We start from the raw sequence: 25,551 nt of genomic DNA, 5'->3' as shown, positions 1-25,551 counted from the left end.
AACGGTAGTTCGGAATAGGAACCTAGTCCGAACTACCTAGTTCGAGCCCCGTGTAGCCGCGCTACACGGGGTTCGAACAAGCGGGGATTTAAAAATGGCGGCTCCCCGCTTATGCAAATGAAGCCTGGGAAATTCAAATCCCGGGCTTCATTTGCAAGTGCGGTATGCCTACATTACCCCGCTAGTTCGAACTAGCGGGGTAGTGTAGACATACCCTAACAGATTAGTAAGACAGGATTTCCCTTTACAGAAACCATGTTGACTTTTGTCCAACAAATTATGTTCTTCTACATGCTTCACAATTTTATTCTTTACTATTGTTTAGACTAATTTGCCCAGTACTGAAGTTAGACTTACTGATCTGTAATTGCCAGGATCGCCTCTACAGCCCTTTTTAAATATTGGTGTGACGTTGGCTACTTTTCAGTCATTAGGTACGGAAGCCGATTTAAAGGATAGGTTACAAACCACAGATAATAGCTCAGCAATTTCCCATTTAAGTTCTTTTAGAACCCTTGGATGAATGCCATCTGGTCCCAGAGATTTGTTAACATTAAGTTTTTCTATTTGTTCCAAAACCTCCTCTAATGACACTTCAATCCGGGACAGTTCCTCAGATTCATCACCCACAAAGGACAGTGCAGATTCAGGAATCTTCCCCAACGTCCTCAGCTGAGAAGACTGAAGCAAAGAAATCATTTAGGGTATGTCTAGATGTGACGGACCCAGCGGGGTCCGCACTAGGAGCGGGGGAGGCCCCCCTCCCGAGCGGGAAGCGGCAGCCAGGGACAGCCGAAAGCCGCTCGGCACGGCGCCACCGGCCCCGCCGTGGCAAGAAGCAGGGGCGGGCGCGCGCCGGGGGAAGCGGGGGAAGCCCCGGGCAACCGCGAAACGCCCGGCTAGGGCGCCACGGTTTGCAGCCAGGGGCGGAGCCGCGGGCACGCTCCGGCGGGAGCCGGGCTGGAGCGCCCCAGAGGGGGCGGGGCTTACGCCCCTGACGTCACCCGCCCGCGCCCATAACAGGGGCTCGGGGACGCTCAGAAGGGGGGGAGCGAGCGGGCAGCCACCCTGGCTTCCCGACACCCCAAGCACCCGGCCTTCCGGGCAACGAAGGGAGACGACACCGGCAGCTGGCAACTCGCCCTGGGACGGGCACGGCATCTGCGACGGGGTAAGCGACTTAACCCTGCGCCAGCCCGGGGAGCCGGCGACGCAGGAGTGGAAGGAGTCCGAGGCAGGACCATTTTGGCTTTATCGTCCTTGATTGCTCCTTTTATAGCTCGATCATCTAGGGGACCTACAGGTTTTTTAGCACGCTTCCTCCTTCTAATGTACTTAAAAATCATTTTATTTCTTTTTGAGTTTTTGGCTAACTGTTCCTCAATCTTTTTTTGCTTTTCTTATTACATTTTTACACTTGATTTGACAGTGTTTATGTTCTTTTCTATTTATCTACAGTGATGGGGAGATGTGTGGGGTGGTAGGAAGTAATTCAAGGTAGGGAATTGGTCCCAGGAGTGCTCAGCATGTTGTGGGGAGGGAAACCCCGCTGAGCAAGCAGTGGACCAAGCCACTGCCAATAGGGCCCTGGGCTGGGACCTGGTGGAGTGGGAGGTCCCGGGTCCCCCTGTGCCCGCTCTGCAGTGCTCATAGGCAGAAGTAGTTTCCCTTAGGCCTGTGGACTAGGCCTCAGGGCCATATTTACCCCGATAGAGGGAAATGTTACAAGGACTCAGGCTGCTGAGCCATATTTACCCCTATAGAGGGGAGGGCTATAAAGACTAAGCCTCAGGGCCATATTAACCCTTATAGAGGGGACTGGTATTTGGGACTCTGGCAGTCAGGCTGTACATATCCTAATAAAGGAGAACTGAGAACTAAGACCCATACTCTGGCCATTGAGCTGTATGGACACTGATAAGCGGGCCTGCGGGGGAGGTTTTGACCACGGGACCCTGCTTGAGGGGAGCGCATCCTTCGACAGGCAGGTAGTTGTGGGGAGAGGGTGTAAGATGCCCAAAGGCAGGCTCTGGCTGGGAGGCGCTTACCTAGGCAGCTCCCAGCCCTGCGGAAACCTGAGGCAGACTGTTTGCTACATTCTGAGGCTGCTCCACATGGCTATGCTCTGGGCATGGTGGGGGGGGGGGGGGGGGAAGGGGACGGGGACGGGAGAGGAGGCTTCACATGCTGCCCCTGCCCCCAGCAAAATTTCTCTGTTCCTATTAGCCAGAAACTGGTCAATGGGAGCTGAGATTTTTTTTGTAGGGGGCAGCATGAGATGCCTCCCTCCCCAGCCATCCAGAGTGGAGAGCAGTGGGCTGTCTAAAGCATGAGCTGCTCTGTCACATTATTGGATTTTAGTGGGAGGAGTCAGATCACTGCTGCACCCAGGGGGGAGGGGGTTGCCACAAAATCTATACAAAGGGGGCCATGTGAAGTGTTAAATGAAAGTTTATGTTCTACTGATTCTATATATGCTATTCATGTACTTGTATGATGTGTGTATGTGGAGTTATGAATATGGACTCTGTGCTTGTACTGTGAACGTTCTCTGTCTGAGACAGAGCAATGGCCTGGACTGCCTGCTGTAAGGAAGGAATGTCCAATCAATGACTATGCTAACTAGCACAGCCCCAAGGACTATGGGTCTCAAGGTGCCCAATATACACCTGAGGAATGCATCTGGAAACCTGCAAACCAGTCAGTAGCTAATGGCTGCTGGCATGGGACACTTGACCATGTGACCCGCTCCAGCTTGGAAGGTACGAGGAATGGATATAAAAGTGCCATGAGGCAGACTCCATTTTGTCTTCAATTTTGCTACTGATCCTAGATGCAGCCTTGCAAGGAACAGAGAGCCAGGAAGGATTGTTGACCCATCCTGACATAGGATGTACACCAGAGACTTCTAAGATAGCAGTTTGTAACATCTCTGCTGAGAGCCTGCATCAAGAACTTGGAGATTAGTGAATGTAATGTATTCTCCTTAACAACCTTACTCTCAACCTTTTCTTTCTTCTATTAATAAACCTTTAGTTACTAAAGGTTTGGCCCAGCGTGATCTTGTGGGTAAGATCTAAAGTATAAACTGACCTGGAATCTGTGGCTGGTTCTTTGGGACCGGGAGAATCTGTTTGGGGTAGGTAAGATTGGGTTCTATAACCCCTCACCTCTGTGTAAGACCCAGGGCTGATTGTGACACAGGGAGAGCTGGGGTGTCTGAGGAGTTTTGCTCTTGAGGCTTCCTGCTGGCCAGATTGGTAACTGAAGCGCTCGGTGTGACTGGTTTGTGGCCTATTTGGAAAATGTCGCCAGTCTGGGGCTGTAAGGAGCCCTGGTTTTGAGCAATTCACCCTGAGCAGATGCCCTCAGTGGTGCCCAGACCCGGCCCAGTCCATCACACTCTCTGCCTAAGAATTCCAGCGAGGCAGCCGTGGGCCAGCTCCAATGGCTTGGTGGGCTGGATTCAGCCTGATGGCAGCCTCTTGCCTACCCCTGATCTAGAATCACACCTTTAAATCTGTAACCATTGTATGTTAGCAAAAGGTGTCCATTAAACTTTTCTGAGTAGAAAACGAGGCCTGATCAAGACAAAGCCTGAGTTCCTATGAGAAGCACTGCACTTTTCAATGACGCTAGGTGTGCATTTGTCTTTCTGTCCGATCTAGCTACACTATGCTCATCACAATAGCATCAGAATGATTCACAGGCAAATAAAAGATAATCCCCAATTCAAATGTTTTACAAATTAATGCCCCAAGTTCTTATATACATGAGTAAAGTTGGCTGCCGCCCATGAGAGCTTATACTCTAATACATTTGTTAGTCTTTAAGGTGCCACAGGACTCATTATTTTTACATGAGTGAATTCAAAGGGATTACTAATATGCATTGTTACCCCCAAGCAGCTAGGGTAGGACAGGGGGGCCTAAATTTAGACTAAAGATTTAAGAAGTGAACGGTTCTTCTTTGAGGTCTCCACCTGAGGTCTTGGGGCATTGCTGTGCACCTCGTTGGAGATTTATAGTAGCAGTGTCCTCTGGTGGGCTGCACACACGAGGCAGACAGTATGCCACTATCACACATGCGCAGCGAACCGTCCCTTCAATTCTTTCTCTGCCACCACTGGCAACGATGAGAACCAAAGTTGCTCACCAATTTTTCTAAAGCACTTTGAAATTTGAAATTTTCTTTGTTAATCTCATAGTTAGTGTTAAAGTTCTTTCTAGTTAATACTTACGGAGAGTATTCTTCTAATTTCTTAACAAAAAAAAAAATCTTTCTCCTGTCCTACCGCTGCTTTTGGCCTTGCATACTCTTGCTGCCTGGGATGCCTGGTTCCCCGGGATTCAAATGTTGCCTCTCCTGCAGGCTATCTATTCCCTTCTCAGATAGCCATTACCAGTGCGTGTGCTGTTTGGGTCAGGCACACAGTGCCAGCATTGCAGGCAGTTAACAGCTTGCACGCAGAAGGCATGGGAGCATCAACTGAAATGTCTATCACTTGAGAATACAGTGAGACCTGCCTCGGACCCAGAGTACTCCTCTCCCTTGTGTCAGCCGTTCCTCTGGGCCATGTCTGCCAGTTCTACCTTGAGAGACTCTTCCTCCAAGCAATCTAGGAAGAGATCTTATTCCTCGGGGAAAAGTGACTCCCTCAAAAAAATGAGAGCAAGCACCCAAAGTACCCCCTGCTCTGACCCCTGCTACAGCTCCATCCTGGGAGGTTCTGGGACCATCTGGCACACAGGGATCCTGAGGGTCCAAGACCTGAGAAAGTCGAGTACCAAGGCGCCAGGCAAAGCTAAGTCTAAATTGGTGCCCCTGGCACCATTGGCACACACATCAATGCTGAAGAAGCCTAAGCCTCACACGGTACCGTCAGCACCTATACCACCCGTGGCCCCGAAGAGGCACAAACATGCAGCACTGATGGTTCTCCATTCAGCACCATTGGCACCGCAGGTAGCGGTGATAATTCCATCTTAGTTGCCATCACAGATGCTGGGTACCGGTCATATTCACCACCACAGAGGAGCTCAGGGTATTGTTGTCACCCACAACTCCTGTTTGGCACCAGTGGCATGCCCGCGTCCAGCAGCTTTCTACACTTAGCTACGCTGGGCTCGGCACTAGCGATGAGGTCTAGCGATGAGGTCTAGCGATGAGGACGAAGAGCCCTTGGTCGGCACCCATACCCCAAGGCATTCTTCCCTGAAGCAATCCCAACTACAACAGCAGCAAATAGAGGTGCAACTACAACTGCCACAGTGGCTGCCTCCTCCCATGCCATTCCATTCCAACTGGCCCTATTGGGACCCATGGGCAGTGTATCGAGTCCAATATCCCAAGCAGGTGCAACTCTAGATAACAACAGCACATTCATGTAGAGCAATATCCCTGCCACCACTTGACAGGTCAGCCTATCAAGAGGAGGAGGAACAAGCATTGAGTAACGAGGAGTCTTCTGCTTCCTCCCACCCCCCAATGCACTTCTCCTCCTCTTCTGAGGACACCTTGGCTATGTCTACACTTGCAGCTTCTTGCGAAAGTATGGCCATTCTTGTGCAAGAATCCGCAGAGTGTCTACACTGACTGTCCGCTCTTGCGCAAGGAAATTTGCAGTACGGCGTGGTAAGAGGGCTTCTTGCGCAAGAGCTATGCTCTTTTTTAACAGGTGTAAGCCCTCTTGCGCAGGAGCTCTTGCGCAAGAGGGCAGTGTGGACGCTCAGCGGGGATTTCTTGTGCAAGAAAGCCCTATGGCTAAAATGGCCGTCGGAACTTTCTTGCGCAAGAGAGCATCCACACTGCCATGGGAGCTCTTGCGCAAAACCACAGCACACACATGGCAGTGTGGACGTTTTCTTGCACAAGATTTCTTGCACAAGAACCCTTGCGCAAGATATTCTTGCGCAAGAAGCTGTGAGTGTAGACATAGCCCTTGATGCCTCCTCTCCCCACATCAGAAGACAACTTCTGTTCTTTCCAGGAACTTTACAAGTGAGTTGCAGAGGTCCTTGAGGTCTCCCTGGTCAGCCTTCCTGAAACTCAGCATAAACTGACCAGCATACTCCACACCTCACCTGCCTCTAAACTCACCTTACCTATGGAACCCACGCTTGTGGACCCTGCCAAGGTCATATGGCAGACTCTACCATGATACCACCAGTCTGCAAAAGATCCAACCATAAATATTATGTGGCCCCACAGGATGCAGACTTTCTCTTCTCCCACTCATCCCCTAACTCTATAGTAACAGATGCCATTAATCAGAGGGGGAAACAGAGCACCACGTGGACCATCCCATATGATAAAGAATGGAAGCGCCTAGATCTCATGGGGAGAAAGGCCTGCTCCTTGGCCTTCCTTCAGCTCCATATATCAAACTACACGGCAATGTTGGCAAAATACACCCACCATCTCTTTGAACTGCTTTCACTCTTTATTGACAATTTATTTGAAGATAACAGAGAGCAATTCACAGCCAACATAAAGAAGGGCATGTTGTTTCCCCCAACTGATTTTTCTGTGGGTCAGCAGCCCCCAACCCAAAAAAGGTTCCCTACCCCGATATATGTGTATGCTTAACTTTATGCGTGTGATACCTTAGAAGCCTAACACTGTAGCATTTAATATCAGAAAGGGGAACTACACAAAAATGAGGAAGTTAGTTAAAGAGAAATTAAAAGGCACAGTGACAAAAGTAAAATCTCTCCACGCTGCATGGAAACTTTTCAAAGACACCGTAATAGAGGCCCAACTTAAATGTACACCCCAAATTAAAAAACACAGTAAGAGAACCAAAAAAAGTGCCACTATGGCTTAACAACCAGGTAAAAGAAGCAGAGAGAGATAAAAAGACTAATTACATAGCTTATTGTGAGTTAACTTCAAAATAGCTTATTTCAAAATTTTGAAATAAACCGCTATCCCAAAACGTCCCTTAATCCTGGTGTAATGAGGTTACAGGGATGTCAGAACAGCGCTTTTCTATGTAGTTCTTAACTTGTTCTTTTTCTTCTGAGTGCTGCCCACCTCCTTCCCATACTGTGATGCCTAGTGTAGTAGTCTGGGAGCTGACTTTGCCTGTGAAGACAGAGGCAAAAAAATTGAGTGCTTCAGCTTTTTCCACATCTTCTGTCACTAGGTTTCTTCCTACATTCAGGTCAGGTCCCATAGCTTCCATGACCACCTTCTTATTGCTAACGTGCCTGTAGAAACCTTTCTTATTACCTTTCACATCCCTTGCTAGCTACACTTTGGCCATCCTGATTACACCCTTGCATGCACGAGCAATATATTTAAACTCTTCCCTAGTCATCTGTCCAAGTTTCCACTTCTTAAGATTTCACTGTTAAGCCAATCTGGTCACCTACCATATTTGCTTTTCTTACTGCAAATCAGGATTGTATGTTCCTGTGCCTTCTTTAAAATACAGAGAGTTCTCCTAGACTCCTTTCCCTGTTCATGTCACTGGGGATCCTTCCCATCAGTTCTTTCAGGGAGTCAAAGTGTGCTTTTCTGAAGTCCAGGGTCTGTATTTTGCTGCTCGCCTGTCTTTGTTTGGTCAGGATCCTGTACGTCAAGGTTGCCCAGGTTACCACCCACATCCTCCCTAGTTGGTTCCTTCAGCACTTGCACCAGGAAGTTGTCCTCAACATTCTCCATAAACTTCCTGGACGGTTTACGTACTGATGTATTGGTCTTCCAGTGGATGTTAGGTGATTGAAGTCCCCTATGAAAACCAGGGTCAGTGATCTGGAAGCTTTCATAAGTTGTCTGAAGAAAAATTACTCCCTATTCCCAGCAGCCCCAGGTGGCATTTCACAGCTCCTCCTGCCGCTTACCCCCTCCTTGAAAGCTGAGGGAGGCAGCCAAGTGGCTATTTTGTTCCCTGGACTGTGGGTTGCTGTAATTGGCTGTGGTGGCAGCAGCTGAAGCAGCTGACTGGTGGGATATGCAGTCACCGGAGGTTTCCTAAAGGGTTTTTATCTGTGTCAGAGAGAGGATAGCTGCTTTTCTATTTTAACCCACCATGTCTGAAGAGAGCTGCTAGCGACCACGTAAGTGGAGTCTCGAGACTGATCCCCTAGGGCTGTGGTCACCAACAGGTTGATCGCGATCGACTGGTCGATTGCGAGGCCTCGACCAGTTGATCGCGAGGCGTCCTGTCCACCCCGCCCCCACTTCCCTCCAACCCCCGAGAAGCCCCACTACCTACCTCAAGTGAAAATGGAGGTAGTGTCGGCTTCCCGGGATGGACAGAAGTCCCGCAGCTTAGCACCACTTCCGGCGATTCTGGAAGTGCGCTAGCTGCTCTGCCGGGTGTACTGCGGGAGGGAGCATCGGCTCCCTGCACCACACAGGGGGGGTGAGTCAGCCCCGGGGGAGTCACGCGTGGGGGGGGGGGCTTGGCCCCGGGGCAGGCGGGCGCGGGGCTTCCCTGCCTGGGGGGGGAGTGTCGGCCTGGGGCAGGCACGTGCGGGGCTTTCCTGTGCTGGGGGGGGGGGGTGTCGACCGCTTCCCTGCGTGGGGGGGGAGGGTGTCAGCCCCGTGGTAGGCGAGTGCAGGGCTTCCCTGCACCACGGGGGGGGGGGGGGGAGAATCGGGCCCGTAGGAGGCACGCGCTGGCTTCCCTCTGGGGGGGCAGAATCCTGGGGGAAGCAGATGCCGGGGATTCTCTGCCTCCACTGGCACCTCACTTCCCAGCCCCCACTCCCCGCTCCCCAGCCACAGAACTCTGTCCCCATTCCTGTCCCCACTCCCCACCTACAGAACTCTTTCCCTATTCCCGTCCCCACTCCCCGAACTTTGTACCCACTGGCACCCTGTCTCCAGCTGCAGAAACCTGTCCTCTGCCCTCCCAGCACCCTGTTCCCTCTCCCTTGCCCCCAGCTGCAGAACTCTGTCCCCACAAAATGTATAATTATAAATGCTTCATTTTAGATTTAAATAGCATGAATAAAAAACAGACCATTTATTTCATAACTATAAACACATGATTTTAATTTTATACATCGCATAATTTAAAAATAAACTGTTTATCAGTGTGTAAGTAAGGGCGGGGGATAGCAAGTGATGGACAGGAGGAGAATAGAGAGGGCAGGGGCTTCAATGAAGGGGTGGGGCAGTAGATCTTTGCCTGTTCTGAGATGTAAAAAGTGATCTTGGGTGGAAAACGGTTGGAGACCGCCCTAGGGGCAGTGGCTTATGGTGGGCCGTGGCGATGGGGATACTGCGTTGGTTTTGGGTATGTGGCATAAGGTGGGAGCACGGAGGCTTTCGTCTCGTCTCCCCTCCTGCTGAACGTGCCCACAGGTATGGGGAGAGGGTTACGGAGGAGACATGGCTGCAGTGTTGATCACACACTTCTCTCTCACAAGCCCCTGCCAGTACTGCTAAATGTCTAGTCCAGCAAGGGGGCAGGGTCCAAGGAGACAGTCGCTCCTCTCCCGCTGCTTAGGGACTTCTCAGCCACTTTTTGTAGGCTGGGCCCAGGTCCCCCGAGCCGCGCTTTGGAGTCTAACACTGAGCTCCGAGAGAAGCGGCTGGCCGCAGCAGCTAGCGCTGGGAGCCGCTGGCTGCCATGACAACGCCCTGGCGCACCACGGCTAAGGCGGGAAAGTGCGAGCTGCTCCGCTCGGCAGCACCTCCCTCCATAGAACAAGCCCGCCCACAGGTTCACGCGCTAGCTGCGGCGCGCTGAGATCACAGCGCTAACGGGGCACGCGCACCCTCGACCTCCTTCTCGGAGCGTCTCCTCCCAGCTCGCCCACGCTGCTCCCAGCAGTCCGCGCGCTGCGTCGCTCTTCTTCCGCTTGCCCCTTCCGTCAAAGCTGAGCGGGGCGGTCCGGCGGCCATTTTGTTCCTTGGACCGTGGGTGGTTGGAGTCGGCGGCCGAGGCAGCCGGCGGGATTCGCGGAGCCACCGCAGCGCTGGGCGCTTTTTAAGGGGTTTTTATTGGTTCCAGGGGGCCGCTGCTTGGCCTTTTTTAACCCGCCATGTCCGGAGAGGGAGCCGCTGGCGACCAGGTGAGCGGGAGTTCGGAGGCCGGTGGCCTAGGCGTCGCGGCCCGGGTGGAGGCGGCGAAAGGGGGTACCGCGTAGGCTTTGGGTGCGCGGTTCCGCTGGGCCTGCTCCATGGCTGGGGGGCCGGCCGTTGTGTGGGAGCGGGGGGGAGGCTGTGGTAGGCGAGGAAGCCCGGGAGACGCTTTAGGCGGCGGCGGGGTCTCGCTGTGGTGCGGTGGCACAATCGGAAAGTGGGCCCGCTCCGGCTGCGGCCCCCACAGAGCCGGGACGAAACCGCAAACTTCCCTGGCTAACAAGCGTAGCCGGGAAACGCCTGGCACGAGCTCGGCCTCGGTGCCGGCGCTTTACACTAGTGACAGCGAGCGGTTTTTAAAATCCGTTTTCCCCACCAAAGGTGGCCAGCACGCTTTCTTTCCACTCACCCTGGACAATAGGAAGTGCAATTGGTGTCGCTTTCTGGATGCCATGCTCAGTAGTATCTTCCTTTCAGATTCCAGAGGGTGATTAAAACTCTAACGACTATGTACAGATACTTGCTTTTCTAAAATAAATTCAAGATTTGGGTTTATAATGCGGGATTATTCCCCTTACAAACTACTGAAACTTAGAGAAGTCGACAATGTACTATAAAATGTTTTTATTGAATGTACTTAGGAAAATATTAAAATGTACTTGTTTGAGATTGCCACTGAGCAGTTTTGGAGGGACTATTCCCTATTGCTTTTTGTGAAGAAAACACTTCATTTCTAATTATTTTACATGCACTTAATTGTGTTTTTAATTTGCTGTTGTGGCTAAATGACTTTTCATTAACTTATTTTTGTTTGTTTTTTATAGGTAGATACAATCTGGTGTTATACATCATCCCCTTTAGAACTGGTGTTACTATGAAATGCTTCCTTCGCTTGCCATAGCTCTCTCTTATTTTTCTTTCTCAGTATTCAAAAGCTTCAGAGAGCTGGGTAGCTGAGTTAGTCTGTAACTGGAAAAACTTTAAAAAACATATAGCGTAACAGTACCTTAGCGACTTAACAAACCATGTAGATGGTATTGTCAGCTTTCCTGGGCACAACCCACTTCTCCAGTCATCTGAAGAAGTGAGTTGTGCTCAGGAAAGCTCATAATACCATCTACATGGTTTGTAAGGTGCTGCTAGACTATTTGTTGTTTTTTAATTTTTTTTTCTGGGTATTGAAGGTCTGCCTTGACAGTCAGAGCTATATTTTAAGTCCATACTCTGTGGGAAAATTCAAAATTTTGAAGCTGGGAGGAGTGATGGAAACAAGTTTAGAGGAGATGGAGACTACAGTTTGTACCTTCTTAACCGGGATTCCCTGATCTAGCAACATCCGTGGTCCGGCATGGACCATGGATGTTCCTGGCCACAGAGCCCAGGAAGAGGGAGATCTGGTGACAGAGCAGGAGTGCCATAAGGGGTACCAGCAACTCAGCCAGGAGCTCAGAATGTGTGCGGGGGGGGAGGAGATGGACGTCATGGCGGGGAGCTCTGGTTGCGTTCTGGCTCCAGCAGCCAGGGAATTCCAGCCCTAGCATAGCTAGGGAGCTCTAGCCTAAGCCACAATGCTCTGGCCCCAATCCTCCACCCTGGCTTTAGAGCTCTGGCCCCAGCTGTGGAGCTAGGCAGCTGGGAAGCTCTGCCCTAGCTGTGGAGCCTGGTGGCTGTATAGCTCTGGTTATGGTGCTTCGGCCATGGCAGTAGTGGGACCGGGGAGAGCCCCGGGGGTCTGAGGCAGCACCAGAAGCAAGCTGGAGCCCCAACACAGCCACAAAGGGAGGGACCTTCCTTGGTCCAGCAAATCCCCTCATTCGGGACCAGTCAGGTCCTTAGCGTCTGGATCAGTGTGGTCCAACCTGTACATCTATACTAACAGAAGTTGATAGTTCTGCTTTTCTCTTTCTAGTGAACTTATTTTTAATGGTGGTGTGAATTGAGACATTTCCCTGCAAGTCTCAGAAATACCACTTTTCATTTCTCACTCTAGAAGCAGAGAAAGTGAGTGTCTAGGTTATGGGGAAACGTTCATAGGAACACCGGTTCTTGGGGAGGAAAATGGTTGGGGGGAGACCCCATTATCTGCCTTAATGTAAAGCTCTCAAATCTCTTCTGCATGTAAAGTAAATTAAAATAAGCTTAATTAAAATAGAGTTCGCAAAAGAATATAGCTAAATTGATCCAATAAAGTATTTGAAATGCAGTGCTTTTCCCATTGAAACCAATAAGGAAAGCTTTTAAATTATGGTTACTGTTTACAAGGAAGATAACTGCCAAGAAGTAAAGTTCCATGCAACAAGAATGCTGATGATCCCATACTTATTTAATTTTGATATAAAATTATGGCAGCCAAAAATGCTAGTAGTGTTAGTATTGTTAATAAAGGGATAAAATATATACTACTTATATACAAATCCATGAGTACCTCTTGAGTACAGCATGCAGATATGGTTGCCCCATCACCAAAAAGATATATTGAAATTGGAAAAAGGTTCAGAAAAGGGCAACAGAAGTCATTAAGGATGTGGAATGGCTTCCGTATGAGGAGCAATTAATAAGACTAGGACTCTTCAGCTTGAAAAAAGATGACTAAATTAGGGATGTAAATACTCATTAAAATGTTAACTGTTTAAATGATATAATATTAATTGTTTAACTGGTTAACCAAGGGCTGGTGCAGAGCTGCTGGAGTGCTGTTAGCCAGTCAACAGTAAAATTTATAAATGCCTGTTTAGATTTATATTCTTAGTTTCTGAAAACTGGGCACCCTTGGGATGTAGGACAGATAAGGGGGGCACAGATAAGGGAGGTGGGGGGGGGCTCCTCCAGTGGGGCAGTGGATAAGGTACCCATCTTGGGAGCCACAGGTCAAGGGCTTGAGCCCTGCCCTGGCACCCTTGCAACACAGGACAGATAAGGGGGTCCCAGAACACAGAGTTAGGGGGGCTCCTCCAATGGCACAGTTGGTAAAGAATGTTACCGGGATGCAAGTGTAATTGCATTTCATTTTGTTCCCTGGATCAGTGTAAAATGTCTGTGATTCCCTTTTCAATAAGAGAATACACTAATATTAAAAGGATTTGCAAGGTAAAATTGAAGCCACAGAGAATAGCATGATTAAATACATCATCCCACTCATTCCCCTTCCCAAGTACGCTGAAACTGCTTTTACCAAGGAATTTCATCTCTTTCTGGCCACATCTCAAGGCCTCTTTACATCATTCTCATTCTACTTGACCTCCTCAGTTCTGCTGATAGTTACGCATGCTTTTTGAACTCCATTGCCTTTCATGATATTGTCTTTGCCTTGTTTTCCTACCTTTTTTATTTCTTTGATGCTTGTCAGGGTACTTCTTCCTTTTTTGGTCCTTGATGACTTACTGCCAACTTAAACTTAGTGAACTCAATATCCTTTGCTTCACCCAGTGTCTACTGAGCACAACAAAGGAGATGTGACAATTCTTTGATTAGGGGGATATCTAGATACCAAGTTGCCCCTTTCTGCCACCTCAGGATAGTGTAGAGCAGTCTGGTCCCTCTGAAGGCCAATTACCAGCTAGGGAGTGCGTGCTGGTCTGCCTCTACTTGTCCCACTATACTTATGGCTAAGCGAGGGATGGTACAGCTGGCTTGCACCATTGGAATCCCGATCTGTCTGTTCAAATTTACATATAGATGAGGGGTTTGTAGTGGGTCTAAGAACTAAATATAGCATTGTCCACAAGAGCTGTCTATTTTATCAACCTCTGTTTCATTCAGGCTGCTCAACTGTAGGTTGTATTTGAATTCTTCCTATATCTTGCCCCACACATCCAGTCAGTCTAAATTCTATTGTTTTTTTCCCCTCACATCACTAAGATCTGACCCTTCCTCTTTATCCAGACAGCAGAAACTTAGCAGATCCTCAGTGACTCCTGTTTTGGTTCCTGCCACTTTAATCTGACATACTTTTTCTGCATTTTGTACAAAATGCAAGTCATATTCCCTGAAAAATAATCAATTCAGCTTTACATTTTATCTTTATATTCCCCAATTCCTCATTTTTGTGACCTACAAATCACTGCATATCTGCCCATCTTTGTGTGTCGTCTTTTACCTTTTATCTGTGCGTCTTATCTGCTTTGTCAGTAGTGCTAGACTTGGAATGTCCATTTGTCCACTTTCCCACAAATAATCTCTTCCTTCCACGGATCAGCTGATTGTTGGCACAGTGCAGCAGCCATTTTTATTTTAATGAAGCAGGGATTATTTAAATCCTCGCTTCATTGACTATGCCAGGTAAACTAGTTTACATGGGTCCATCGACGGAGCCATGTAGTCTAGACATACCCCAAGTGATTCCACTTTGTCACCTATTCATAGCCTCTGACAAATAGAGGCTAGGGACGCCATTTCTACCCATCCCAGCTAATAGCGTTTGGTGGACTTAGCCTCCATGAATTTATCTAGCACTTTTTTTAACTCTATTGAAGTCCTTGCTTCGCAGCATTCTCTGGCAAGGAGTTCCAGATTGACTTCATTTTGTACTTCCTTTTTTGTTTGTTTTTAAACCTGTTATCTGCTAATTTCGTTTGGTGACCCCTTGTTCTTATGTTATAGGAACAAGTAAATACCTTTTCCTTATTCTCTTTCTACTCACCAGTCATAATTTTATAGACATCTATCATGTCGCCCCATAGTCTCCTTTTTTTATAAGCTGAAAAGTCCGTCATTTTAATCTGTCTTCCTATGGTAGGCATTCCAAACCCCTAAGCATTTTTATGCCCTTTTCTGAACTTTTTCCAATGCTAAAATATATTTTTTGAGATGAGGTGAAACACACCTTTATTCAAGATATGGGGGAATACCTAGATTTATACAGAGGCAATGAAATATACTGTCTTATTGTATATCTCTTTTTAAATGATTCCTATCATTGTTTGCTTTTTTGACTGCTGCTGTACATTGAGTGGATGTTTTCAGAGAACTGTCCATAATGATACCAAGATCTCCGTGAGTGGTTCTAGCTGTATTAGTCTCCATCATTTTGTACATATGTATGGGTTTATATTTTCCAATATGCAGCACTAGATATTTAGCAACATGAAAGTTAATTTAATTGGTATTTCGTTGCCCAGTCATCTAATTTTGAGACACATTGATTATCCTTGGTTGGTATCCATTAAAACATGCTTTGCAACTAAATACATTTTATATACATTTAGTGCTTTTTCTGTCAGGTGATCAAGTATTTCTGTACACATTTTAACAGCTGCATAGCATAATATATATTGAGTTTAAGGGTTTTTTCCTGTTAGAAAATTGTAACTGATTTCCCTCCTCCTTTGCCCAGCCTCCCTCTCATGATGTGTGGTGCTGGTTTTTTGCACAGGAGGTATCAAACTCCCATTTGTATAGAAATTGGAGTTTAATTAAAAAAAGGGCACACAAACAGTGCTGCACTGCCTTTTTTTTGGGGGGGGGGGCAAGTAAAACTATCAAGTGCTGGAGATGCAGAACAAAACCAAATCAGGATGTGTTGCATTTAAAACTGATTATTTAAATAGGAAGTAGTATTAGTAATTGTTTTTGGTTATGAAGAATTCAGAAGTAGATCTCATCTTCTAGTCAGATATGAAGCAGAAAACAAGTTCTATTTTTTCAACTAATTCAGTTCAAAATTCAGAATGAGATGAATAAACAAAAATGCCTGCATAAGAGACAATTGCTATCAAACTGGTTTAACACTTCAGTAAATATTGATTCCAGATGGTCAGTCATTCACTTCCACTGGTTCAGTGGTTTGACTTCACTTAAAACCAAGCATGTAAAAGGTTTACTCGTTAACCAGTAGGAGCTGCACCCGCCTCGCTCATCCCACTTTAATCCGTTCACTGGTTAGATATAAAAATCTAGTTTAATTGGTTATTTAAAACTTTGCTAGCAGCTACGTGGCTTGAATATTTATTGAATTTAAATGGTTGTAGTAGATTATAGTAAGTTTAGGCCTTAGGATAGGTTGTTTCAGATATAATTTTAAATAGGTTTATTTTTTTTAAAGAGAAATAACTCAAATAAAAAAATCTGATTTTAAATTAGTCAAATTTGACCTAAAATATTTTTATCCATTCTGTTCTACCTTCATTTCATTCGTTTGCCTCATTGAGACCCCCTGTCTTCTGTGACACTTACAAGCAATTGACTAACTGATGCCTAAATTCATGGGCGGTTGGGTATAGCTGATATTTAAGAAGTTTTTTTAAATTAAAACATTAGGAAGTTGTACTACTGTAGATTAGCTTACATAATTACTATTGTGATTTGTTATGCTGTTACCTCCTCCATCCTTTCCCCCACACACTTTTGTTGCTTTTGTGAACTCTTTGGGAAGAGACTGTCTCTTTGCATATTTGTACAGCCTAGCCCAGGCCTGGGCAAAATATGGCCCAGGGATGCTGTGGGGAGTCCTAGGCAGGCTCTCTGCCCTGCATTCCCTCCTGTACTTCAGTTCTCTGCCTAAGGTCACAGTCCAGCCTTCTGCACCCCAGTCTATTGCCCCAGGTCACAACTGCCTCCTTTGCCCAAATTCTCTTCCTTACTCCAGGCTCCCTTCTGCACCTAACCTCCATCCTAGACCTCTCACCTCCTCCATTAATATCATGGAAGAGTGCGGCCCTTGACCACTTTCCAAATTCTTAGTGGCCTGCGGTCAAATTATTGCCCACCCTGGCCTAGCCCATTTGAGCCCAAAGAAGAAGAATGGCCATAGTATTAAAATACTGATAGACTTGAGGATCTGGTTTCTGTTCTCAGCCCAACACAAACTTCGTGTTAGCCAGGGCAAGTCGTTTAATAGTTATTTCCACATTTTGAGAATGCATGTGAGATACTCAGATGTAGTATCCTAAGAACTATAGAAAAGCTTAGAAATCCATGATGGTGACCTTTCAGCTGCATTGCAGAGATTTTTTTCCACCATATTTTTTCGTAAAGAATTAGATCCCTCTCATCTGTACAGTCAGGGATATACCTTAGCTGATTTATTTTGGGCACACAAGTCAGTGGACAAAGTCCTGGTAAATGTACTGCAGCAGGGATTAATCTTTTCCCCTTGTATTGGCTCTTTGCATACAGAATGTGGAAATGAATGTTAAAATCTTATTTAACTTAGTGCAACTTTAAAAATGCGTGCAAGCTGTTCAGTTGAAGAAAACTGTCTAGCCTTAAGTAGGGATGCAAAAGGTTAACGAGTTACCTGGTTAATCAGTAAGCAGTCAACTTAACTAGAACCAGTAAGCATTACCAATTTAACCAGTAAGGGGACGGGGTCTTGGAGCAGATGCCTGCCTGCTGTAGCCCGAGGGGGCCTGTTGCAGGCCCCGGGTGCTTAGCAGGCTGCTCCAGCTGGGAGCCAGAGGCCGCCCCAGCTTCAGCATGGGGATGGGAGTTGGCTGCTTCAGCTGGACTGGAACAGTCCCATGGCCAGGATCTTGCTTGTAGTTGGTTTACCTAGCATTTAACCAGTTATCCTGATGTTTAACCAGTTAACTGATTAACCTGGATTTTACATCCCTAATTGAGTGATATGGCATGGCAAGCAAAATTTAACTTTGCAGTAATAAGAGTAATCAGAAGGCAGATCTTGTAGAAGTGAAGAGGTATTTGGACGGTAAATATGAAAGGGACAAGTGTTTAGGATGACGCAAAGGGCTTGTCAGCACTGTATGAAGTGGGTGTTGGTTATAGTATGGTTAAAATCATGGCTTATTGAAGGTTTTGTCCTGGTTGTGCAGGTAGTTAGTTATGCTTCTGTGTAACTGTTTGTAATCCATTCCTTAGTTTGGTTGCATTTGTCATCAGTAAAGCCATAGGCTGTGTCTGCATTGGCTGCCTGTCTACACTGACCGTGAGTTCTTGCACAAGTACACTGGCATTTTAATGTATGAAATCAGTGCTTCTTGTGCAAGAACTCTGATACTCCCACTCAGGAATAAGCCCTCTTGCGCAACTGTTCTTGCGCAAAAGGCCAGTGTAGACCGGCAACATGAATTTCTTGCGCAAGAAAACCCTCTGGTTAAAATGGCCATCAGAGCTTTCTTGCGCAAGAGTATCTACACTGGCATGTATGCTCTTGCGCAAAAGCACGTGCCAGTGTAGATGCTCTCTTCTGGAAGAGTTTTTGCACAAGATCATGCCAGTGTAGACATAGCCCAAATGGACTAGGGAGAAATTAAGGAGAAAAAGTTCAAATGCTGAGATCTGTTGAATAGTCTCAAACAGAGGGTGAAGTGTGAACTTCATTTGCTTCTTTACGATGAAGCTTTCAAAAAAAGTAGAATCTGAACAGACTTGTACTGTTACAGCTTGGACTTGGTCATTGTGACTTCATCACTAATGTGCAGATTTTTTCATGTCTGAGTGTCATATTTTAGGCTGACTTAACTATTGAGCATAGATTTGGCTTTAATTCCAGTAGTTAGTTAGGTGGTTTTTAAAAAAACCCTCATCAGCTATTGAGAATAACTGTTTTAACAGATGTCCTGAACTTGAACCATATGAACTGGAGGAGGTTTTAATTTGCCAGACATCTTTCAGTACATGCAAATTGAGTTCAAATCTCAGAACTCAATCTGCTATGCTTTATAGGATGAGGGGATTGAAGCTCATACTGTTGCGTGTGCTCTTGATGGTATTCTAGAAATGTATATGAATGATTTTTTTCATTGAAGTGACTTGCCAAAAATACTTTTGACAGGGGCCTCAAAAACTTCAGATTGAGTCACCCACCTTAGATTTTTTTGGTGTTGTAGGATTTCTCTCTATCTGTATCTCTCTGAATCTTTTTTCCTGCGGAATTCCAGAATGACGGTATCAGTGTCCACAGGCTAGGAGGGCAGACTTAGGCATGGGCGGGTGAAAGCCCAGCTCGGGAAAGCAAGCCCTGTCCCTGGAGCCCAGCCCCGCCCACAGCCCAGCTTTCCACTGTGACCAGGCTGCTGAACTAGGGAGGGGTTAGGGGATTAGAGGGTGTAGTAGTGACTGGGCAGGCATCGGGTGGAGCTGGCAGGATGCAGCAAGTGGGAGGCACTTCAGAGCACAGGCAGGAGCAGGGGGTGCAGCAGTTGTGGGGGCACTACAGGGGCTGGGTGTGGGGAGGGGAGCGTGGGGGGGTGCTGAGTGGGCTGGGCACGAGGTGAAGTTGTCGGTACAGTGGGTGGGGGAGACGTTGCAGGGACCAGGTATGAGGAGAGGTTATCAGGGCACAGGTGACAGGCAGTGCTGCAGGGTTCAGGTCTGTGGAGGGCTCTCTGCCCTTCACCATGCCCAGCCCCTGCTGTGTCCCCTGAGTGCTTCATCCCTTGCTCCCTGCAGCTCCCCCCATTTGCTGCACCCTGTCAGCCCCATCCTAGGCCTGCCTGATTCCTGCTACACTCCCCACTCGCTGCACCAGTCCCTTCCTGTGCCCAGCTGAGGTGAGCGGGCAGGCGCAGTGCTGCATGCCCGAGTTCGGTGAATGTAACTTTCCACGGACCATGGTAGCCACCAATACGTGCGGTTCACTGGCTGAGGAGTGCTGTGTGCAGACCAGGGTGACCAAGTTTAGCCACAGAGAGAGGGGTTGCTGAGCATAGTGAGCAGAGGGCACAGCCCCCTCTTCTTCTTTAAAAATCATCTTCACACAAAAGAGAAACTGATTCATTTAAGCTCTTACTGCAAACAGCTATGTTTATGGGTAATTTTTTAACACTTCAATAATCCTACTGTTTAAGTGGAATTATGTTTAAAATTAAATGAGTAACTGTGGAGTAGGGCTTCATTAATTGTATACTGTAATTATAGAAGAGAAAATGGCTGTACACAAGTGCTGCAAAACATAACTTTACACTAAATATTTTTGTTTCATTTGGGTATTTTTTTAGACATCTAGTGATACCATCTACATGTTTTGTCTGTCTGTAAAGTGCTATCAGACCTTTTGTTGTTTAAGTTTATCCTGTGCAGACTTATCCTGTGCAGACTAACTTGGCTACCCCCTGAAGCTTTAAATTGAAGTTCCTTTGGTTACCTTTACCTAGTAATATTATAATACAATAAGTGTATGACCATTTGAACCTCCTCTACTGGAGTTGGTGTAATAGAGGAGCAAAGCAATTCATAAACTGAAGTTTTGTAGGATTAGTGTTTGGGTTTCAATTTGCCTCTGTCCCCTTTCAGGGAACTGTGTGTTCTATCTACTCTCAGTGTAGGTAGGTGGTGGTCTCCTACTTCTGACTTTTAAATCAGACTGAGCTCTAGCAGAATCGATGTGCTGACAATGGGGAAGGTTCCTCTGCTTGAGGGAGCGATTTTTTTGTAGTACTAATGCTTCCAGTTTCCATTCTATCACCTTATCAAATAGGAAATAGAATCTAATATGAGGGTGTTCCTTCACTCAAAATATATTTAGAAATATTGACAAAGCAGAAAATTAGATTAAGTTCTGTATGGAAAAAATTACAATTTTTAATTTGACATAATTTTAAATATTCAAAGTGGACAGAGTACACTTGCAGTTAGTAGAGACCAGTTAGCCTCTTGTATTGCCTTCTGTAGCAACCTAGGGAGCTACAGTGTATCAGTTATGGCTTTGAGTGAACTTTTGTCTTTTTGAGAGGTCAAATTGATTTAATATATTTTAAAGGGCTAAAACATCAGGAGACAAATGAAGTTTTTTTTTTTTTTTTTCTTACCCCAAATTTTACAGTCAATCTGCACCATGCTATTTGAGTTACACACATCTACTGGGGTCATTCTTAGGACTGTTTCTGTGGAGCAGCCCATCTCTCAGCCTAAAAAAGACCCTGTTTCTGTAGAGAGAGGTTTATAATAGAGTAAATCCTTATAAAATAGCACAGTCAGACTAACGGGTTTTACTTGTATTAAGTGCACAATAGTGTCATCTAAGCAAGCAGTATTTGCCAGAAGCAAAATTATCTATTTAAAAATAACTTGCATTATTTACTGGAGCCTAAATTGACTTCATTTTTATTAAATAGCCAAAAATTGCAATGCTGTCTGTTGCGTTTTTGGATAACATTGTAAATGTTCCTTTATCTTTAAATTTCAGTAATAACTTTAGAAACTTTCACCTCTAGGTGTAGTGTATAATATTCTTTTTTAACTTGGAATGTGTCAAGTATAGAATTTTGGCAACACATTGTATTCCAATCACGTTATTTCATAACTTCACCAAGGCAAAAAAACCATGTGTCTATACACTAAGCCTTGCTGAAGTTTGTGACTTTATTGTAAATTCCAAATACAAGAAACAAATTTTCTGAATAATTTTCCTGAAAAGTCCTTTTGGAAGTGCTGTAAAACTGATATTTTAAATTTTAAGCACAGAGCAAGCTAGTAAATTAGTAACTCTTTATTTATTCCCAATAAATACACAGCACTCTGAAGTCAGATTTTGGAAAGAGTAGGGATGTGACAAACACTATAACCTGTAGTATAATACTTTTTAGTAAATTTAACAACTGTGGCATTTAATTTCAGAAAGGGGGAACCACATAAAAATGAGGTTAGTTAAATATAAATTAAAAGGTACAGTGGCAAAAGTAAAATCGCTTCAAGCTTCATGGAAACTTTTCGAACACACCATAATAGAGGCTCAACTTAAATATATACTCCAAATTAAAAGAAACACAGTAAGAGAACCAAAAAAGTGCCATCATGGCATAACTAGTGGTGTCCTCCAAGGGTCTGTCCTGGGACCAATCCTGTTCAACTTCTTTATAAATATCTGGAGAAAGGGGTAAATAGTGAGGTGGCAGAATTTGCAGATGATACTAACTTGCTCAAAACAGTTCAGACCAAAGTTGACTATGAAGACCTTCAAAAAGATCTCACTGAACTAAACTGGGCAACACAATGGCAAACGAAATTTAATGTTGATAAACGTAAAGTTAACCCACATGGTGGGGGTGGGGGGATAATTCCAGTTGTACATATAATACGATGGGGACTAATTTAACTACAGTTACTTAAAAGAGCTCTTGGAGTCATTGTGGACAGTTCTCTGAAAACATCCACTCAAAGTACAGCAGCAGTCAAAAAAGCAAACAATATTAGGAATAATTAAAAAAGGGATAGAATATGTTCTTGCCTCTGTTTAAATCCATGGTACCTCCATATCTTAAGTACAGATGTGTTCAACTTGTCTCAAAAAATACCTTTGCATTGGAAAAAGTTCAGAAAGGGGCATCAAAGTGATTAGGGGTTTGGAATGACTACCATATTAAGACAGATTAAAACAACTGGGACTTTTCAGCTTATAAAAAAGGAGACTAAGGGGTGATGTGATATAGACATCTATAAAATCATGACTGGTGTGGAAAAAGTGAATAAAGAAGTTATTTACTTGTTTCCATAACATAAGAACTAGGGGTCACCAAATGAAATTAATAGACAGCAGGCTTAAAACAAAAGGAAGTTTTTTCTTCACGCAGCGCATAGTCAACCTGTGGAACTCCTTGCCAGAGGATGTTAGGAGACTAGGACTTCAACAGGGTTTAAAAAAGAGCTAGATAAATTCATGGAGGTTAGGTCCATCGATGGCTATTAGCCAGGATGGGTTGGAATGGTGTTCCTAGCCTCTCTTTGGAAATGGATACAGAAGAGGGATCACTTGAGAATTATCTGTTGTGTTCTCTCCTTCTGGGGCATCTGGCATTGACAGACAGGATTCTTGGCTAGATGGACCTTATGTCTGACCCAGGATGGCCATTCTTATGTTATGTACTAAAATAGACATTGCTGCATTACGCTAACCATTTTAGGTATGTTTTGATTGTGCTTTTGGACTCTCATAAGGTGTTTGTGTCCCAGAACTAATTGCTGTGAATTTGAGGGAATTAATTTTTGGGAAGATAAAGAAGTTTAAATGTAGAGATGGCAGTACTTTATTCTTCTAGTCCTGGTAGGCACTACCTCACTCTGATTTCTCTCTTCTCTATTGTTCCATTCCCTCCCACTTTTTTTCTGGTCACCATATATCTTTTTTTGGTACTCCATAAGTATGTCATAGTTTTTTATTAAAGTTTGCTCTTATAGTTAAAGAATGAGACACCTTTATATATTAATTGACGTTATGTAACTTAGTCATGAAAATGAAAATCTAAGGTCATTAACTGTCATTAACTCAGTATAGTTGCACATAAATTGAGAGGGGGGTTGTTTTGCATTTCTAATTAAAACTATTATTGATAATTCTGAATTTCAGTGACTTAAAATCCTAAGCAAATTATCCTAACAATAGTTCTTGTTCCTTTCCAGGCCTGAGAATATGGTCTTCCAAGGTTGGTCCATTATTGGACTGGATTTATATTCTTGGAATAATGGCTTTGGTGGGATAATGCATTCTTAATGCAGTGTGATTTCCAAAGCCCACTGACACGTGCATTAATTGATTCATGCAGACCCTGCTGGTGTGCTTTATCATACTGATATTTGAAACAATTCTACATTAAAATGCATTAAAGAAACTTTGGTTCACACCAGCAGGATCTACAGGCACTAGTCAGTGTGGCAGAGGATAGAATGCTTTAGAAATCACACCCCCATTGATCACGTTTCCTGGGGTGTAATATCCTGTGACAGAGATGGATATTGGTGAACTTGGCTAAAACATTAGTGTTCAGTATGTTGTCAGTATTTGTTGTACATCTTAGCTGCTTTGCCATCTCGTCTTCCAGTAAGCGTGAATGATAGGGTGGCTCTTGCTACATTTCCAAGGCAGAGGTGCAGCTGGGGACTGGGTTTGAGCCTGGAATCAGCTGAAAGGAATGTGCTTCTGAAGCAGTCCCCGCTCACCCTGGGTTCTCTGCTGTGCCTCTGCTTTTGAAATGTAGCAAGAGCCACCGGCAGCTTCTGGGACTGGGCATGAGCCATGACAGCTGATTCCTGGCTTGCACCTGGTCCCCCGCTGCACCTCTGCATTCCCTGCCCTCCTCCCCCAATTGCCTCCAATAGAGGCAGCAAGTGGGGGAAGTGACTGAGCGAGTAGTGACTTGACCACCTGATAAGCATCTGCGTATTGAGGAGTTGCTTACACTGAAAATTTCCATATTTTATTTGACTGAAAGTGAACTGTCTTTGGAAATGTGAGCAAATCGCTTCTCTTCTTTTGAGTAACCAGAGAATAGTGCTGGTGAGAATCTTATCTACTATTAAAAGAAATAACTTCTAAATGTACTTGTTGGAACCAAGAAGCCTTAAATCAGCTTAATTTGTAGTTTAACATAGCGGTGGTCCTCCCATAATTTGGTTTGTTCAATTGTTTTGATTTAACACAGTTGTGACCATTTTAAAGTTACTGAACTTACTAAGAAGAAAATTGTAGGATTTGTAATGTGGCTTATGTGTTTTTTTGCAAGCTTGACATAATTAACTAATTTTTTGCACTTAAATTGATTGTAAAAATAATTAAACTTCAAATTCATGTTGTTTTGCATTTTAAGAACCAGAATCGGATAAGTCAAGTTACGTATACAGAACATTGTTAGCAAGTTTACAAGCTAAAATACATTTCTTATGGACTTAGGCTATGTCTGTATTGCCACTTTTGTTGTTCAGGGGTGTGAAAAACACCCCCCCTGAATGACACAAGGTTTATTGACAAAAAATGTGCTGGTGTGGATAGCACTTTGTCAGTGGTAGCCATGCTCCTGGCAATGAAGGTACCACCTATAACCAGAGGAGGCATCTCCTAGTAAGTAGCTACATAGTGTACTTTATTGTAGTGCAGCTGCAGTGGCACAGCTGTGGTGTTGTAAGGTGCACAATGTAGACTTGATTTAAGGCTATCATACTATTTCTCTAACCTGTTTCACTGCCCAAACAAGAAAACAAATCACATTTCTGAATGTGTGCTTTTGGGAAATACTACTTAATATTGCTGAAAGAAAACTTGCTTTATATTTAAAATATTAATTATATTTCAGTTATGTTAGCATAACAGCTAAGAATAGAAATACCAATATGTGAAATACTATATTTTCAAAAGGAGTTACACTTGTAGATATCATTGGACTCCTCAGACTCTGCTTATAGGCACTTATTCCTCTACTTTGTTCTTTCTAGGCTGCTGAATATGTCCCAGAAAAAGTGAAGAAGGCTGAAAAGAAATTAGAAGAGAATCCATATGACCTTGACGCTTGGAGCATTCTCATTCGAGAGGCACAGGTTTAGTGACATAGGATTACATTTCCTTATCTATGGGTCCACTCGCACTATTTGGTTCTGGAGTACAGTCAATATAAACATTTACATAAATCATAATATTGTAAATGCTGTTTGTTGGTTTTCAATTTTTTAGAATCAACCTATAGACAAAGCACGGAAGACCTATGAACGTCTTGTTGCCCAGTTCCCCAGTTCTGGCAGATTCTGGAAACTGTACATTGAAGCAGAGGTTAATATTTTAACATTCTTTCTTATATAACACTTAATAGGAATTTAAGTTTACACTTTCTGATAAACAACTGAAGT

General features: G+C 45.0%; 1 protein-coding gene across 1 annotated transcript in view; it reads left to right on the top strand.

Moving 5' to 3' along the window:
• Positions 1-9,754: 9,754 nt before the first annotated feature.
• Positions 9,755-25,551, top strand: part of CSTF3 (cleavage stimulation factor subunit 3) — an 86,975-nt gene continuing 71,178 nt past the window's right edge. The window contains exons 1-3 of the mRNA XM_006110279.4: positions 9,755-10,031; positions 25,144-25,245; positions 25,379-25,474. Of these exons, the coding sequence (XP_006110341.1) occupies positions 10,002-10,031; positions 25,144-25,245; positions 25,379-25,474 (228 nt within the window). The 5' untranslated portion in view covers positions 9,755-10,001. The remainder of the gene's footprint in view (positions 10,032-25,143; positions 25,246-25,378; positions 25,475-25,551) is intronic.

This window comes from Pelodiscus sinensis, chromosome 4 (genome assembly GCF_049634645.1).
Source record: "Pelodiscus sinensis isolate JC-2024 chromosome 4, ASM4963464v1, whole genome shotgun sequence".
Taxonomy (NCBI): Eukaryota; Metazoa; Chordata; order Testudines; family Trionychidae; genus Pelodiscus; species Pelodiscus sinensis.
This window is presented reverse-complemented; position numbering and strand designations above follow the sequence as displayed.